The sequence below is a fragment of the Meriones unguiculatus genome (assembly GCF_030254825.1).
Source record: "Meriones unguiculatus strain TT.TT164.6M chromosome X unlocalized genomic scaffold, Bangor_MerUng_6.1 ChrX_unordered_Scaffold_30, whole genome shotgun sequence".
NCBI classification, from domain to species: Eukaryota; Metazoa; Chordata; class Mammalia; order Rodentia; family Muridae; genus Meriones; species Meriones unguiculatus.
The window spans coordinates 14,729,001-14,748,694 of NW_026843706.1; the positions used below are offsets into that span (position 1 = coordinate 14,729,001).

The 19,694-nt window shown below is 39.8% G+C and overlaps 1 protein-coding gene across 6 annotated transcripts in view; it reads right to left on the bottom strand.

Annotated features, from left to right (window-relative positions):
* The window catches only part of Mtm1 (myotubularin 1), a 106,782-nt gene that overhangs the window by 51,651 nt on the left and 35,437 nt on the right, over positions 1–19,694 (bottom strand). For all 6 annotated transcript variants that reach the window (XM_060376658.1, XM_060376656.1, XM_060376654.1 and 3 more), the window contains exons 5-6: positions 11,661–11,771; positions 6,935–7,036 (exon numbers count right to left, since the gene is read on the bottom strand). In XM_060376658.1, coding sequence (XP_060232641.1) covers positions 6,935–7,036; positions 11,661–11,771 — 213 coding nt within the window. The remainder of the gene's footprint in view (positions 1–6,934; positions 7,037–11,660; positions 11,772–19,694) is intronic.

Genomic DNA, 19,694 nt, shown 5'->3' on the forward strand with positions numbered 1-19,694 from the left:
TCAAATAGCAACAAAAATCACTGAGATAATCCACACTACTTTGACATTTTCACAAAGATTCATACACTAGTGTTTTCACACAGGAGCCATTTTATTATTCAATGCAATTATACTTAGGCTATGCTGCCAGGAAGTCTTTTGGGCACACTTTCGCATTCCCACTGTGGCAGTTAAGAAACTTTAGTTCCCCTCCTGTCTCATAGTAAAAATCATCCCCTTTCCTTTCTAAAGTCCACCTTACAAGTGGGGGGCTTGAACCCTTAACCTTCTTCCTTCTCCATGATCCAGGTCTAGAAAGGACCTCCCTTTAGGGGTATGTGTGTGTGAGCATTTTAACTTTTTCTCTCATTCATTCGCCTATCTCACATTTTTATATTATATTTTTATTAATTAGATTATTCACTTTGTATTCCACCTGTAGCTCCCTCCCTCTTCCCAATCCCACCCTCACCCTCCCTCTCTCATCTCCTCCCCCAGTCCACTAATAGGGGAGGTCCTCCTACTCTTCCTTCTGACCCTAGTTTATCAGGTCTCATCAAGAGTGGCTGCATTGTCTTCCTCTGTGACCTGTTAAGGCTGCACCCCCCTGAGGGGGAGGTTATCTAAGAACCAGCCACTGAGTTCATGTCAGAGACAGTCCCTGTTCCCATTACTAGGGAACCCACTTGGACACTGAACTGTCATAGGTTACATCTGTGCAAGGGTTCTAGGTTATCTCCATGAATGGTCCTTGGTTGGAGTATCAGTCTCAGAAAACACCCCTGTGTCCAGATTTTTTTGGTTCTGTTGCTCTCCTTGTGGAGCTCCTGTCCGCTCCAGGTCTTTCTATCTCTCCCTTCTTTCATAAAATTCCCTGCACTCTGTCCAAAGTTTGGCTATGAGTCTCAGAATCTGCTTTGAAACTCTGGATATGGCTGTTATTCTTACTTTCCTTTCTTTCCCTTTCTACCTCCTTACATTCTTTGCTTTCTCCCTCCTTCTGTCTCTCCTCCCTTTTCTTTCTCTTATAAACTAACCTCTTTTTCAACCCCTACAAAGTGACCTATGTCTCCTCATAAATGTTCAACAAGCTAAGCCAGCCACTGGAATAGAACCTGGGCATATGAAGGCAAGGGGAGGTTTCCCCTTGGCATTCTTTTTCAACTGTTTCACCAAAGGAAATCCTCTTCTGACTTCTTAACTCTCACAATAGAATGCCATCGTTCCCATCACTCAAATTTGAGAACCAAAGTGAACATATCCTATCTCCATCCTTTCTGACCTAATTGCTATCAAATTTTATGGAGCCTCTTCCTACCTGGGTCCTTGTTTAGGGCCTGTGTTTCTCTAGCCCAGGTCTTTGGTTCTCCCATCTGTTCTGGCTGAGGGTGTCTTCATTCTATCACCATTTCCATTTGAATACATCTCTGTTACTTCCTGGGATACAAGCTCTCCACACTAGCATTAGCTTTCACCAGACAATGTCAGATCTTTTAGATCTCATAGATGACCCTAACTCCATCTCAAACATTTTGAAATGCTGTCACCTTTCCTTCTTATGTATTGATAGCCAGGTCTTGCCTGTAGCCTCAAGTCCCACTTCCTTCATTTTCCTGACCCATTTGAAAATAAATTCATCTGCTAAGGCCCAGTGTCACTCAGGCTTTTCCAATCTCCTTCCTGAGAGCCTCCAACCTCATTAAATTCCTCTGCATTCCTCTTGCACAACTGAATGTAAACCACCCTATATTGGAGCCACACACATTTGCCATGTCACTTCCACTGGACTTCTAGTATCAGTCATCCTGCACTGTTTTTCAACTTCTCTGATAGTTCCCTAATGCTACCCTACACAGGATTCTGAAATAACCCCCATTTAGGAAAGCAGTGCCAATAGTGTATCTGTTTATTGTATTGTTTTGGTGACTGATTTACAGATTATGAAGAACGAATTTTAGTAGTTACATTCTCCCCTAGTGTATAACATTACTGATGTCTTGAAAAAAGAAACACAGATTTCTAACACAGACATTAAAAAACATATCCAAGTACCACAACACTAAATAATCAAATTCTGCATGGATACTTTCCTTTAACACAGGATTCTAGGTCCTGATAGAAAGATCTAGTCTGCTCATTTCCATATAATTTTCCATTACTTTCTAATGAAACACTTTAATTAAAATCTTGTCATTATAACACCCCTATGTGTGGGCTGGGATGTAGCTGAATGGTAGACTGCCTGCCTAGCTGTGTTCCATCCTCAGCCAGCACTTCCCTAAATCAAACAAAACCTTCCTGTACAGAAGCCACTATACTGAGATGATGCCTGCCCTGATAAGCTCACAGAATAATGGACAGGAAGGGCTGGTAAAGAAAATTACAACCTAATTATCACATAAGGAAGCTATGGTATGTACTCCAAGAAAGGGACCTAACAATGAAAACAAGATGAATTCTTGAAGGGAACCCACACATGGCATGGGAAAGCAACTTAGACTGAGTAAGATGCTGAAGGATGACTGTGGAGGATAGGCATTAGAGAGAGAAGCAGACTATAAGCAAAGGTTATAAAAGTCCAATCTATGAAACTACATAAGCCAGAGGGCTAGAGGAAGTGTTCCATGATTAGGGTATAGTGTATGACCCATGGAGAATCCATGAGGTTTTTTTGTGGGGAAGTGGCATGATTGTACATTTTTGAAATTGGGTCTCCCTATGTAGCCCTGGTTGACCTGGAACTTGCTATGTAGACCAGGGTGACACTGAACTCACAGAAATAACCTGCTTCTGTCTCTTAAGTACTGAGCTAAGGTCATGCACCACTATGCCCACAGGCACAATCATATTTAAATCCAAAACAACAAAAGCATAAGGGACAACAGCACTGTATAGGGATAAAATAGAAGGGTAAGACACTACAAGAGGGGGAATCAGTTTGGTAATATGGCTTAAATGGGGAAGTACAAATTGAAATGGGGAGAAACAATTGAGTATGAAGTAGGACCTATAGGAGCTGTAACCGATATGTTTATGAGAGGAAAGTCAGGAGAAAAGTCGGGTGGAAAGGTGACTTCAAGTTACTGAGCATGAGCAAGTCAGAATCCTCAAGCTTGGAGGACACAGAGGGGGGGAAAACAAAAGTGCAGAGCGATTGGGGTACCAATGAACTTGTAAAATATATAGACATCTTTGGAAAGGTTTCTTTGGGATTAGGGAGGTTAGACTCACTCCAGGGCAATGTCAGGGCTAGACATAGAAGCCATGCACACAGTACTGACAGCTCCATTTATGGGAATAAATGAAATCACCATGGCAAAGCTGGTAATACAAGCAGAACTGAAGGCTGAGGGTGGAACACTGACAAGACATTGACACTGAAGGAAAAAGGCAAGGGCAATAAAGACTGAAGAGGAAAGGTCAAGATGGTGCAGGAACATAATAGCTGATACAAGAAGGAGTTCAATCTTGTTGAATGTAGGAAGAAATGAAACCAAATTCAGATAGAAACCAGATGATAGATTTGGCTAGTAAGAGGTCAAGAGCTCTGTATTTCTTAGGTTTCTATCACTGTGATAAAATATCCAGACAAAAGCAACTCAAAGGATAAAGGGTTTATTTTGGCTCACAGTCAAAAGGTAGAGTTCATCATTGCAGGGAAGTCATAGCAGAAGGAGCTAGAGACAGCTGGTCATATCACATTCACAGACAGAAAACAGAGAACAAAGAATGCTTAAACTCAACTAGCCCTGAAGGACCCAAGCTCAGGGAATGGTGCTGCCCACTTTTAGATTGGACCTTCCCCCAATTAATCTGATCAAGATAATCCTTCACACACACCAACTTTCTAGGGAGGGAAGCAAACAATAATCCTAATCAGGTATGACACCTATGAACCAGAACAACAACCAGCATGACACAATAATCCTAAGGATGCAAAAATGACACACATACCTTGGTGATAACCAAAAACACTATAGTTGGACTTAAGACCTGTTCAACAACAAGGAAATCATGCTTGGAACTGGAAACCTAACCAACAACTCAGGGCCAGAGAAGTCATGGATCATGGAGGAGAACATATAACTTCTAATTCCTAAATAAAAATAATTCATAACCACATTCTAAATATTTATCTTTATACCCACATGTAAACATAGTTTTCACACCCTATCAAAAAACTTGTCTTTGCAACAAATGTATTACAGAAAAGGACAACTGGGTAAAATGCATAGAACAAAAGATGATGTGGTACCCAGTTCCAACTGATACATCTACAACACAATTCCTGAACCTATAGCTCAGGGCTTATTGGAAAGAAGGTGCAGAAAGATTATAAGAGCCATAGGAACAGGGAGATTGTTGTGAAATTGTGTCTCCAGAAAATGTCAGAGAATCTATACCTATAAAGTTTCATCAACATGGCTGCCCAAATGATAACTGAAAAAGGATGACACTAATGACCATGCTAACATGGAAATAGGAACGCGCACAGGACCTCAACACTAGACAGAAAGCTATGGGTAAGTAGGAAATGCTGAGAGTGGGAGAAAAGGTCTTTTCAGGAAAGAGTTTCCTAATTTTATCAGGTGGTCAGCCCTTATATCATATACAACAGGTAATATTATATGGACTGAACAGGTTGTATTTATGTGTTTGGAAATATATACATATACATACATGTGTGACAAGAATTAAAGAAAAAGGGGGCATGAGCTTGAAAGAGAGGAGAAGCAAGAGGGTGCACAGGAGGACTTGGGGGGGAAGGCAAAGGTAAAGGGGAGAAATGACAGAATTATATTATAATTTCAAAATTATAAAATTGTTATTTTAAAATATCATTCAGGGGCACTAATCTAAACAGTCCCTCCTATTCCCAGAGGTTCCCAGGTTATTTCAAATTTTGTCAAGTTGACAATGAACACCATCCATTACCACATTCAAAAAAGGAACTGGAAATAAAGTTTGATTCTGGATGAGCTAGAGGGATGAGTAAGTGAGTAAGCAAGTAAGTAAATGAGAGAGTGAGTTAGTGACATTCATGAAAATAGGCTAAAATATTCTTCCCAGAAGTTTGGCATTCAAGTGAGAGATGAGTAGTTTAAGAGGAAAGCTGGATTTCCACTTGACTACTTTTCTAAGAGAATAAGCTTTAAAAGACACAGACAATGCCAGAGAAAAGAGACAGCTCAAGATTTTGAAGGAAAATGGACGAGGGCCTTAATTTTTTCAAACATGCTTGTGAGCCACTCCTTAAATTTCTAATAATACAGAGGTAGACATGCATAAGCCAAGATACATGTTTCCTGACTAAAACATTATACATTTCATTCTCACTTTCATATTAGTTAAAAAAATCTATTCCTATAAACTTTTCATCCTAAAAGTTTAAAATATTTATATAGAAACAATTTAAACATCTTGTTTGATCAGAAATATGGAAACTTTTGGTAGAATTGTTCCCAGAACACATCACATTTCCATCTGCCCTTAACATAAGAGCATGAATTACTCATTAGATCCTCCCAATAGCTTCTCCCTTCTACCAGGTGGGTGTTTCCTGTGACTCAAAGAACTGATGACAGTGAGATCCAGACAGAAAAAAGTCTTATCTCACTAGGATAAAAAAACAAACACAACTGAGAAAAACCTCATATCGTATTAAAACAATAATCATCTTCCACAATTTAAAAGAAAAAAAGAGAGAGAAAATACAAGATAGTTTTGTGGTATGGTCTCTACCCTTACACCCTATTCTGTCTGTAGCATAGTTAGTTATCTTCTACACACAACAAAGCCATTTTGGGAGGTAGCTCAGTTGGGAGAGTGCTACCCTAGCTTGCATGAAGCCCTTTGTTTGATCCTCAATGCCACAAAACCAGATACTATAGACCAACTCTCGGGGGAGGGGTAGAGGTAGGAGGATTAGAAGTTCAAAGTCATCCTCAGCTACATAGTGAGTTTTAGGCTAGCCTGAGCTACATAAGACCTTGCTTCAAAATTATAACTAATAAAACTACTCATATATTTCTAAGAATCATTTCTTTTTCTTGTTCTCTTTCTTAATGGGTATTCACCTCTTCGTTTGTTGAGAGCAAGGTTGAGGAGGAAAATAGAGGTAAGAGGATTGTCAGGAAGATATGACATTAAGAAAATAAGTTGGACTTGGTGGCACACAATTGTCATTCATGCACTAAGGAGGTTACAGTAATAGCATCATGAGTTTCAGAATAGCCTAGGTAAATGTACATCAAGTCAGTGGAGTGCTCATTTGGCATGTATAAGGCCCTGAGTTCAAACTAATCGCCACATAAGCCAGCCACAGTGGTACATGCCACCAATTCCAGTGCGGTAGAAATGGGAGTATCAGAAGTCCAAGGTAATCTTGGCTTCATAGAGACTTTGTAACCAGCCTGAGATACATGGGAGCAAAGGAAGACGTGGTGAAGAGAGGGGCAGAGGCAGAGACACAGAGAAAGACAGAGACACTCATGGAGACACAGAGAAGGAAGAGAGAACAAGAGAAAGAGAGAGAGGAAGACAGAGGTGAGGAGAGGGAGAAGTGTATACTTGTTTAAATATTCTTTAGGATCAGTGGATCCGTTCCCGTTTTTAACTGGTGCCACAGAAAACTTGACTCACATGGCTTGTTAGCACCAAAGTGAAGAGCAATGAATTCAGGGAAAACTTAACAGTACTGTATTAAGCCATCTTATCCTAACACTATCAGAGACTATGTTTTAAAGGGCACCACATGGCTGGAAAGCACAAGAACTCACAGGTTCATGCACACTAGCAGTGAGGCCCTTCTGGAACAGAGTAAGTAATTTTTAAATGTATTACACCAGGAAATGCAGAGCAGTGAGTCCAAGAAAAAGAAGCCCAATTCACAGGCAGTTTTCACAGAGGATACACTTCTGAGCATGCCAATGCTTAGGCAAGCCGTGGACTTTACCAGATTGTGTGCCAGAGGAAAGGCATGTTTTGTGAGGATCTCAAACATATCTCTTCTGCTGTGGCCTTCCTGCTTCAATGCGAACCTCAGGTTTCTCAAATCCTAGAGGCAAAGGAGGAAGCAAAACTGAGTGTTCAAGGAATATCATGATAATTAGCAAAAAATCTCTTCAATTAAGGGAGAAAATTCACTTACATACAAGGGTGATTTATCTAGACTTCTAAGAAAGCTATATTTTTTATATGATATCTTGATATGTGCAGTTTAAGAAGACCTGGACACAGTCCTACTGTAGCCAGGAAAGTAAAGACAACACACTTCTCCTCAGAAATAAGGCTGTTTCCAAACCAAAGTGCTGAAAAGACAGTGGAAACACATCCTAGAGAAAAGTAGACACCCAGACTTGCCTTGCTTGCCATCTGTTCTCTGTCTACCTCTACGTTCACTGCTTACAGAAAGCTTTAATTATTAAACAGTAGTTAAGTCATATAACATTTCAAAAGAGTATCTGCTATCAAATATAATCTCAATATTGTTAAATGTGTCATTAAAATACAAACATTCTTCCTAAATGATTGGCATTTTATGTTCTCATACAAGTAATATAAGTAATAAACTTTTACTAGCCAATTCTACTTTCATAGTTCTATATAAACCACATTAATATATTCCATATTAGATATCATTTTACCTTCAGAAACTATAAATTAATGATTAAAGCCAGATTTTAATGGCAGCTCTCCATACACATTGCTTTAATATGCAAGAAAGACTTTTAAAGTGAGCTTAAATGATAAGGGATCCTCTAATATCTGTTTGCATTAAATATAGTATTTTACCTTGTTTTTAAGAATGAATGTTTTGTAGGTTGTCTTTCATTAAAACAATCAATCACGGAACTCTGGGACTATCTAAAGATTGAGCCAGACCCGGCTCCTGCTACCTTACATACTGTAACAATTGTGTTTTGCAAAGGTGTTTTTTTGTTGTTGTTGTTTATCAAAAATAGTGTTTAAAGGATTTATTTTACTTTATGTGTATATGCACATGTGAACAAATAAGTGCAATGTCCCTAAGAGGGTACTAGATCTTACCCTCCAGAATTAGAGGTAGTTGTATAGGTACCCAATATGTGTGCTAAGAACTGAAGTCATCCTCTGCAAGAGCAGCAAGCATTGCTAAATGCTGAACCATCACTCTAACCCAGGAATAAATTTAAGCTGCACAATTCTTCAGTCTCAAGGTCCAGTGACGTCTTTGCTAAATACAAGACAATCCAAAAGGCAAGTAAAGTGTGAAGGAGACTCCAAGACCACTACCGAATGGCCTGAGATCAATCACTATGAATGCAGTTGGCTCCACGATCTTGTTCTTCCTTTTCTGCTCCTTTTCATTTTTATAGCACGGGGATGGAATCCAGGGATTTGGGCATGCCAGGTGAGCACTCTACCACCCAGTGACACTTCAGGCCCTCACTAAAAGCATGGTACTTAAAAAAGTCCAAAAACCAATTTATACCATAACCCCGCCCCCGGCCAAATACTGGGATATCAGTTGTTAGTTCATGATAATCAGATAAAAGGAAAAGTCATTTCAATGGGACAAGATAGATCCAACAGGTTTGCAAGCAACCTTGGGCCTAACACTGGAGAGCTACCAACTGTCAGTCCACAAGGACCTGTGAGGAACTTTTCTTCTAACAGTCATAGAGCACTGGTAATTCTACAACATCATTCTCTTAACCACTTTGCTCCAAATAAGACTGTTTCCAAATCAATTGTGGTCCACCAGTGACTCAGAGGAAAATTTTTCACATGTTAAAGCGTGAGTGACTCAAGTCACTTTCTGCCATCTGATTCAGATGCAATTACAATAAAAAAAAACTTAATTGTTAACAAGAAAACTGAAGTGAACAAGGCACATCATTCAGAGACAGCAGATCACCTGGTCTGGAACACAAATAGGAACATACACTAACTGTTATGTTGTACTTGGTCCCCTCCAAGCTCGACTCATCAGAGAATGTTAACTGGGAAAGAGCCTCGTGGTATAAGAGTCTCCCTGTAAGATACCACATCTAGAATCTTACCAGCTGGATCTACAATGATTATCAATAAATTAATTATTATTAAAGGACATGATGGTCTACCTTAATAACTATACTGTCCTTAAGCCAAGTAAGTAAAAATGGAGGAGAAGAGCAAGAAGACTCTCTGGCAGTATTGTACACCATGCCTTTTTATAAAAAGACTTAAAAAATTGTTATCAGTGGTTATACAGGGCCTGAAGGCTGGTGATTCCCATATCCACAACACCCCTGTGGCTGCACAAGGTCCTTTGGAACAAAGGGCCACCCTGGATGTTGCTCCTGCTGAGCAAAACCCAAATGTGCACAGCTAAAACAGCCAAAAGTGTAGAGGTTGGTTCTTATTTGGGGCAAGGTGATTCCACTGCTGCAGAGTTCTCTTATATCAATGCCACACCTGCTTCTAAGAAAATGGAGTGTGCCTTTTGTGATATCAGTATTTCTTAGGAGGTAATTTTATAAGAAGGTTGTGCCTCGGCTATGGTAAGTGGCATATGGCTGTAGCTTCAGCATGTTGGAGATAAAATACAGAAAGATCAAGAGTTCAAAGCCAATCGTTGCTACATAGGGGTTCAAAACTAGTGACATAAAACCCCAAATCAAAAAATGTTGCTTTATAACATTGCTCTAAGGCCTCATCTATTTTGGGTTCAAATCAATTAAAAGATTGATTTATGTAATATTAGAAATTTTTCCTGCCAAGCTGTTCCTAAGTTGTTTGTGTACATTGTCTTATTCATTTTGGAGGATTAATATTTAAATATGAATCTTCATATTAATGAGGTAGCAAGTACCTTACTGGGAAGACAGTCACTTCAGTATCACCAAAATGTTAAGTACAGTGCTTTAAGTGTTTTTATTAATGCTCCTTCCCATGAATCCTTTGCCACAAAATGCAAAGACCCTTCTTCAAAGCAAATCTCTATACTTGTAGGCCTCGTATAGTAGCCAGTAGCTGGCATGGCAGACAGAGCATGAAAACTACTTATATTCCAAGAGAAACAAAAGCAGCTGAAGTGGAGAGCAGTAGAGAAACTCAGGGCAAGAGTACTCCTTGGGTTTCTGGTTGCTCATATTCACGTTTATCTCTTTCAAACTGGAGAGGAAAACTGTATTGAATTCTCACTGCAAACAGAAGTATAGAACTTTGGCTTTTAGAAATTGTAGCACCAGAGACTAGGAAATGACTTGGGTTTTTTAAAAAGGTTCTTTTATTGCTCTTCAGTACCAGCAAGGCAAGGCATGTCACTTTGTAAAGGCTTTATTTTCCTACCCATACAGAATAATGGGCTTTGGGTGGTCAAGGCTCAGCAACTTCAGCCAGGCCCCTTTCTATAGCATCACTACAAAAACACTATTTTACAAAACATATAGGATAATATGCGACAAATATCTTATGTGACCCTCTACAGTCTAAATATTTGCTATCTGGACCTTTTTCTAAAAGAAGCTTGATGACCCATGCAGGATGTCTGACAGTCACATGGGATACTTTCTCAGTCTTGGCCTTTACAGCATACCTTACAATCAGCTTTAGGATAGAAGTCAAAAAGCCTTCTGGATATCCTGACGCATATGTTTAAGATCTACTGGGACACATTACCTCCAAACTTCTTGTACCTCTTTCTAGAACTGAGCATAATGGTCTACTGATACATACGTGGAAAACAAGTTTCCTTACTAGAAACTTAACTCAGCTGTTCACAAAATGGTTAGTTACCTCCTCCTATTCGGAGTTCAGCTTTGGCATTCACTGGAGCAAAGCAGCGAAGCTCCCTAATTCTTCTGAAATGTTCCATCTATTCCATATCTCTGTGGGAGTGTTGCACTGAGGATAGAATGTGAAGTTCCTATATATACTTGGGTGAACACAGGTGCTCAATAAATGTTTGCTATAACAACTGACCAAACTTTATCACAAACTAATTTTCCCACTTACCATCCAAAATTAAATACTAGGCCACTGCCACTGAAAATGGTTGTTATAGGTAAAGAAACATCCTGTTGACAAAGGGCAAAATCTCTTCTATGCCTCTTTCTTTTCACAGTATGAAGAGGACCAGGTGAAGACATATAGTACCATAAAGAGCCATAAAAACACTCTTACTCTTTAACTTAGTCATTTTACTTGGGCGAACACACAACTATTATTCAAAAGAAAGAAAAATGATGCACTTGAGGATGGTCAATGGGGCCAGAGGTAGCTAAGCATATACTATCAGTCAGCTCCACAGGACAGGCACGATATTATGACCACTTGAGGAGGAGTAGAATGAAACTAAGGTTTGAGAGTGGTTATCTCTAAACCCTTCTTCTGCCCCAATAAGCTAAGAAGCTGACCACTTCTTTGAGAAAGCCTCATTCTTGACCACAGGGTTCCTTATATGGGACATTCGCCCCAGGCATTTTTTGAACCTCAAATCACAAGGGAAGACCCAAGTCTACAACTTTAAATTAACAAGACATTTTTGATGATTCTGAACTCAGAGATGAGCCTGCCTCTGCCTTCCAATGCTGGGACTAAAGGTGTGAACCACCACCACGGGAAATGATTTTGATTTTTTTAAGCCCATATTAACTTTCTACTCTTCAACACTAATGTGTCTTTTTCTTTGTGTAAGAAAGTATCAAATCTCTTACTTTACAAGTAATATCTAGACCATAGGAATTTTCTCCTCTACTTGTAGCGCCTCCCATTTTTTCAATTCTTGATATCACACCCAGAGGAACATCAAGTATTAGAGCAGAATCCTGTAATGGACAAAATCACAAGTCAGTATTTCTGTTAATATAATGAAAACATAAAAAAACACATAAAAATAATTATAAGCTTTCCAAGTATTTTTTTTCTTACTTTGGTACATTAGCCATTTAAGAATAAATGTAGGATACAGATCAGACATGAAAGAACAAGCATTAAAATAAGCAAGTATGCCATCAAAATGCATCCTCAAACATTTGACATTGCTTATAACTCCACGGGCCTGGGTAGTAACTCACAGTTGGTTTTTATACGTCCTTTCCTATGATGTTCTGACCTCCAGCTAAGACAGATCCTTACCTATTCTTCATGCACTTTCTCTATATCGAGGGCCATGCACTTTGCTCAAAACACTCCTGTTTCCGAGAGTGATCCACCTTTCCCAACTACCAAAATTCTTCTGACAGCTGTAGCTCTGACTCTATAAGTCTCACTTTTCCAACTGGATCATACAGAAATAGTAACCTCTTCCTCTGAGGAAGCATCTAAGAGAGATTCCTATGGTATTTGTTTCTCTGCCTTCTCACCATGAGTTTATTTCCTCACTTGAGCCAAAGCACCTTTTTCATGGGTTGATGGGCAAGCCAAAGACTGAAAATATGTAATCAAGAAAAGCCATAAAAATATCCTATCTTTTGCCCCAATCATTGCATTCCTAAAGAATTTACACCAATCATTCAACAGGGGAAAAACAAAACAAAACAAAACAAAAAAAACATAGATGAAGATGTTCAATAGGGAAAGAAGTGGCTAGAACTATTAGTATAATTATGGTATTTGGAAAAATAAGGTAAGGGGAATGAACATCATGCAAAAATACACTGCACCTGAAGTAACAGAAAATTCAAAATCAAATGTATGGAGGTACAAAGGGTCACAAACCCACTAATATTTATTCTCTCACAATTACACACACAGTGCACAAATCACACATGCACAGATAGACTTTAATCATATTCACTTCTCCCTTAACACTGAAGAACTATTTCTTTTGAACAAGTCCCTTTTCCACTTCCACGTCCTTTTGTGTGACCTCTGAATTTAGTTAGGGTTGCTTGCCTGAATATAAATGTATGGTAATTCATGGGACCATGAGCAACTTATTAGCAACTATACCATTGAGGAATATGATTCTTCCTCTACCAGCAATCACTGTCTATAGCTCCTCTGGGAAGGATAGGGCCATATGAGCTCTTCCATGTTCCAATGGAATGTTGATGGGCTCAGTCTTGTGCAGATAGCCTCTGAGGCTGGTAAGTTAAGGATAGTTATGCTATGTCCAGAAGACAGCATTTTGCAGCACTCCTTTACATCTTTTGACTCTTATATTCCCTCTGCCTCTCTCCTGTGATGTTCTCTGTGCCTTGCGGGGGGGGGGGAGGTGATATAAATGTCCCATTCTGGGGGCTGAGTATTAACCTAAAATCACTTTCACAGTGTTTTAGATGACTGACAGGAAAAGAATGCCCTTTAGGGATACAAGGAAAAACATTCCATTCATTTTAAAATACTCTCCTTAGGAAGGAAAGAAGGAAGGAAGGAAAGAAGGAAAGAAGGAAGGAAGAAAGGAAGGGAAGGAGGGAAAGAAAAGAAAGAAACACTGACCAATTTTTTTTTTTCAAAAAATATGTTTAGGTCATGATTTTTCTAGAAATTCAAATTATAAGTCTGTGGTTGTATGTATACTATGGAACTAAATATATGTGCTACCTCCCAAAATTTTACAGGCACCTTGTAGTATAAGTAAAGCCAATCTCAAGATACAATGCTGTGTGATTCTATTTATGTGCTGTTCTTTTTGTTTGAAGTTTGCTTGTAGTCCAGGTTGGCCTTGAGCTTCTGTTCTTCTGGCTCATCCACACATTGCTGGGGTTATAGACCTGTGCTACCATACCTGACTAATGTTCTTGAAATGACAAGACAGGGATTGAGCACAGAAAAGTAGTTGCCAGGAGATGAGGAAAGGAGAGCATAAATATGAAGGATTATTATATATAGTCTTGTGCTCTCACAGTTTCATGTCTTCATTACTGATGGTAGTTACTTGGTATCAAATGCCAGGGAATGAACAAAAAGACACTCATAAAACTATCATCTTTATGATATGGTTAACTCCAGGACTGGTCAACCATACTCTGCTGAGCATTTCTCCCACTCCCACCCTCTTTCCCTTCTTTACTTGGACGTAGGTATATGAGAAACTATGATATAGCTTCTCTCTCCATGCAGCTCTGGAGTTATAGCTGTATGCACAGCTACACTTGGCTTTTTACTTGGGTACTGGGGTGGGTTCTGGGATCCAAATTCGGGTCCTCAAGTTTGCATAGCAAGTGCTGTTTTCCACTGAGCCATCTCTCTAGCTTCCAAGCAACTTTCTGGTTGATCAAATGATATAGTTACTGGGGACAGCTGAAAGATTAGTACAAAATCATGTGTATTTGTAGTTATTTGGAAATAAAAAGTCAAAACATTTAAGTTTGGTTATCATGTGCAGAAAAACAGCACAAGCTCTTAACATGAAAAAGGTGACTCAAATCTAAGTTCTGACATTTATTGGCTGGAGAACTTGGAGAAGTTAGTGCTATCTCTAGGTCACACTTATCTGTACAGTGGTGATGATTTAAGATAATGGATTTAAAGTAGCTGGCGAAGTGCTCACTGATGGAAGCCAGAAAACAACTGGAGTTGTTACTGTTATCATTCTGATGATGTTAAAGTGTAGCTTAGCATTTGGAAGCCATGACTGTGCTCTGTACACACAGCAGATCAGTGTGTTCTGGCAGATCTTTGTCTCTGCACCTGTAAGGAGGCAGAATGAGGTGTCATATGCATTCCTATTAAATACTACCCATTTTGCAACATGACTGAAAGCAAAGTGCCCAAAGAGAAAACCCTGACTTAGTAACATATAAAAAAAATTGTACATTATAATGTATTCACTTCTTACTACAGTCTATCTAAAAAGCATATCACCATGCAATGCATATTATTTTTGAACTATGCTGAGACTTATGAGTGTGAACAGCATTCTTAAGTATCCAACTGACTCCTAAGTATATGCACTGCATGCTTATAAAAGCCTGGTAATCTCATAGCAATCTCATAGCAACATGGAAGCAAGAGGTCTGTCTTGTTTGTTTTGAAGGCAGGAAGATTAAAAGATTAAAAGGGAGAAAAGAACCTGCAAGATGGCTCAGTGGGTAAAGACACTTATTGACAATACTTGAGTTTCATCTCAGGAAGCCACATGATGGAAAGAAAGGATCTAACTCTGGCAAGTGGTCCCCATGTGTTCCCCAAACCCCAGAACTAAAAACTTAAGTTTTATAAATGACAGTATTTATTTGCTTATTTTTTTTTATCTTTTTTAAAATTTTTATTATTAGTTACATTTTTTTTCCAATGCAGTTTATTTAGGAACATTGAACAATCCTCGGACCCCGGGGAAAGCCAGCCCACAGCTTAAATAGCCTCTGGGTAGCCAACCCAGGCGTGCCACGGGGGCAATGCAGATAGGTCCACATACATGGAAGCAAGCCAGATCCTCGGCCTTAGCCAAATGTGGAGTTGTTTGTGACAGAGAGCACTCACCATCGGGAAGGTGGAAGGCGGAAAACAGGGCTTCAAGCTTTACAGCCCACGCTAGCCTGGAACCCACTGTGTAGATCAAAGACTAAAACCAAACTCCTCACTGTGATCTTCTTGCCTCCACCTCCCAAGTGCTGGGATCACAGTTGTGAACTACCAGGATCAGCTGTGAGAGAGAACTCTGATGTTCTCTAGTTGTTATACATAGGGACTTCTAGATCTCAGACTACCCTGGTCCAACAGAAAGTAGAAACTAGGCAATGAGGAGAACCAGCCAGCTCCTCACCCAAAGCACCCAGAGTCTAATGAGGCTATTTGCTATGCTCTTGCTGAACGACATGTTCTAGGTCTGATAACTCAGCAGGCTAAACAGGAAGATCCAGGAATAGGAAAAATTAGCCCAACTCTCAGGAAGCTTGAGTCATCACTATATAAATATCATTAAATATTGAAAGAGTCTCAAAGTTCATTCTAACTAAAAAAACCATGTGTTTCTGTTCCTTCAAGTCTCTAAACTAGTTGAGAGGAAATATGATAAGCCAGGAAAAATAATGTATTCACCTTCTCTCTTATGAAGGAGAACAGAGAGAACTGTACTGGGCACTGAGGAGTGTGAAGCTAAGTTGTAGAGTTGCCCTTCTGGATCTTAGGGCTCAGCTCTATCTTGGAGATAAGACAAGGATACCAAAACAGCAAGATATCAGGTTGCTATGTGTCAAGAGCCATCAGAAGAGTCCACACAAAATGAAATGGGATGTCAAAGAAGGGCAAGGTAGTATCTTACTGTTTGGACTCTGTCAAAGTTCTGTAGTGATAACTTCATTGGAATGAAATAACTATAGTTGGAGATTAGCTGTCCAGAAATATCTTAGACTTGCATATGTAAGAAAAACCAGGCATTTTATAAACACACACATAGCCTGGATTTAAGATCCAACACCCTGAATTCTCTGAGGAATACTGGCAGGACTGGTTCACTTGAGAGATAACCACAGAACATTTTCTATGAAGAGGGTCCATTGTTATTTCAGGAATACTCAGGGAGCAATACTGAGAACCATGGACTAGCAAGAAGAGGGCTGCTCCCAAGTCTCCATATCATGGAAGCTAGTGCTTGAGTTCAAGTGGAGGGCCAGGGGGATCTAAGAGTAGATAGGGACAGGAGAAAACCAGAGGTGATAACCAACCTGTGAAGGGATCCAAGATGATTGAGAGTTAGGCCCAGATCTCAGATGGACCATGATGGCCTTGTCAAAAGATATAAAGAATATGGGAGTGAAGAGAAGCGAGCAGAAAGTATACTTTTGATACACTACTGGAGTCGATGATATGGAAAATACTAGCCAAATATAGAGATACTTCATGTTCAGAACATGCAGAATGAAACACCAAACAATGGCCTCTTCCCATGTTTTCTATGTTGGTGGCTGATATCACCCAGCTAAAACCCTGTCATCTTTGACACACACCCCTTTTTTAATTACCCTTAACTCATTCTTCCATATCTATCCCTTAAATCAATTTTGACCTGCTAACATCTATCCAACTCAGCCCAAAACTCCTCTAGGCCACTCTAATGGTCACTGTTCTAGTACCTTTGAAACCAACATTGTTCCCTTCATGAGCTGCAGTGACACAGCAGCCAGCACCACCTAGAAAGCTATCAATCTTCTTACTCTTTCAAAAGCTCTGCAACACTGAATGCTGAAAACTCAAACCTCTGGAGGTGTGCACAAGAAGATCTTGATCAAAGCATGCAAAAGTCCAGTCAGATGCATGGGCACTATAGCTTCAGGGAATCATATGAAAGAAGGGGAGTTAGTATGATGGGGAAAGGATAAGAGCTCCACAAGGCCCAAATATATCTGGGCACAGGGTCTTTTCTGAGACTGACACTCAACCAAGGACCATGTATGGATATAACCTAGAACCTCTGCTCAGATGTAGCCCGTGGTAGCTCAGTAACCAATTGGTTTCCCATAGCAAGGGGAACAAGGACTATTTCTAACAGGAACTCAATGGCTGGCTCTTTGACCTCCCCACCCCCCCAAGGAAGGAGAAGTCCTGTTAGGCCACAGAGGAGGACTTTGCAGCCAGTCCTGAAGATACCTGATAAAACAGGATCAGATGAATGGGGAGGAGGTCCCCCTCTATCAGTGGACTTGGAAAGGGGCAGGGTGGAGATGAGGGAGGGAGGGTGGGACTGGGAGGGAATGAGGGATCAGGATACAGCTGGGATACAGATTTAATAAAATGTAACTGATAAGAAAAAAAAAAGCTCGAATCTTGAAAATTGCTCAGCGAACAGGCTGAGTTCTCACTACAAAAACGAAAACAAACAAACAAACAAAAAACCCACACACATACAAAAACAAAAACAATAAAAAAACCCACACAAAAACAAACAAATGAGTGTGCGAGGCAGCATAATAAAGCCTTCTACAATGCAGACATGTTTCAAAATATGACTTACTACTGTAAAAAGGTAATTAAAAATAATTAAAAGCAAAAAGCCAGACATGATAATGCATACTACAATTCTAGCAACTAGGAGGCTGAAGCATAAGGACTGTTCCAAATTCAGGTCATACTTGGTCTACAAAACAGCCAAATCTTTAAGGCAGCCAGTGAGGCCTAGGTTACTCAGTTTTCTCATCCCTTGCCATACTTACCTGCCTCACCTAACACACTATCACCTGTCTATGATCCTTTTGGTCTAAAGACTTCTGAGACATGACTCTCTTGGCTTCTTCTGGCCTCCTCATCCATGTGCCACTTCCTTGTAACTCACATTCAGTCTTCAGACCACAAGTCAAATATCCTTTTCTCTGGACAACTTCCCAGGTTCCTCCTACTCCTGCACTTCCATGCAGCACTGCTCACAGCCTATGACCTAGTCTTGCTATGCTTCTGCGTAGAATGCCCATCTATCTCATTGTAGCTATAAGCTCCACGAGGGAGCTACTGTATCTTCTGTATCCAACTATTACCAGGCATGTGGCTCCATGTTCAACATATAGCAGGCTTTCAAATCATTTATGAGTTAAGAAGGAAAGACTGGGCTTGAAGTTATGGGACTGGAAAGCAACTGACAGTTGATAAAGAACTGAGGACTAAACTCCAATTAAAATACAGACTGAGGCAACACGAAGAAAAAAATTAGACTGCACAGAAAGTAAAAGGCAGAAGTGGGTGGAGGGTCACAAAGGCATAGAGAAAAGGAAAGGACAGTGAAAGTATTAACCATTCTAGAGAAGTTAGAATGTTGAGCACTCAGCCAAAGTCTTTAGGATTGAGCAGTGAATATGTAGCTTAAGCAGCAAGAAGAAGCTAGAACTTGAGAGGCAAAGTCACAAAGTGGAAGCAGTGGTCCAAAAAGGGGAGGTCAGAAGGGGAGGTGTTTTAAGATGAGGGATTTGGGGGATTAGAGGGACAGCTAAGTGCTCTTAACCAGAGTACTGGCTGCTCTTCTAGAAGATCTAGGTGAGGTTCCCAGTACCCACATGGTTCACAACCATCAGTGACTCCAGTTCCAGGGGATATGATGCCCTTTTTTTCACTTCCATGGGTACTAGGCTTATATCTACATGTATGAGGCAAAGCACTCATAAACACATGCATAAATAAATAAATAACTATTTTTTAAATGAAGAGTCTTGAGAAGTTATGTACAGTGAAGACTGTATAAAACTAATGAAAAGCAAAACTATAACACTCAAAATGAGTGGTGCTTAGGCTCCAAAGGAGGTAGAAGAAACAGTAAGGAAAGGTTCCAGGAGAAGTGTAAACTTTGGCAAAGTGGATATATAGTTCCCTTCCAGTGTCAAAGAAAGAAGGAAAGGCTCGTAATGCTGGGTATCCTTCAGGTTGGGATGATGTATGTAAGCTCAGAGTGGCTGACATCTTTTCAAAAGAACAAAAGACAAAGTCAGCTTGAGTATGGACTATAGCAGACACACATCTGTAACCCCAGCACTTGAAAGATAGAGGCAAAAGGATCAGAAGTTCAAGGTTGAGTCAGGTATATTGATTCATGCCTTTAATTCCAGCACTAGGGAGGGGGGAAGAGGCAGTAAGATCTTTGTGTATTCAAGGCCAGCCTGGCCTACATGGAGAGTTACAGGTCAGCCACAATTGTACACTGACAAATTGTCTCATAAAAAAAATTCAAGGTCATTCTTAGCTTGAGTTTTAAGGGATCCTGTATCAATACTTCCCTACCAAAAATAAAGAAAGGGAAGAAAGAAAGAAAAATGGAGAAAGGTGTGTATGAAGCATGAAAAAGGTGGGTTACTTAAATGATTCATAGAAATGTGATAAAAAAT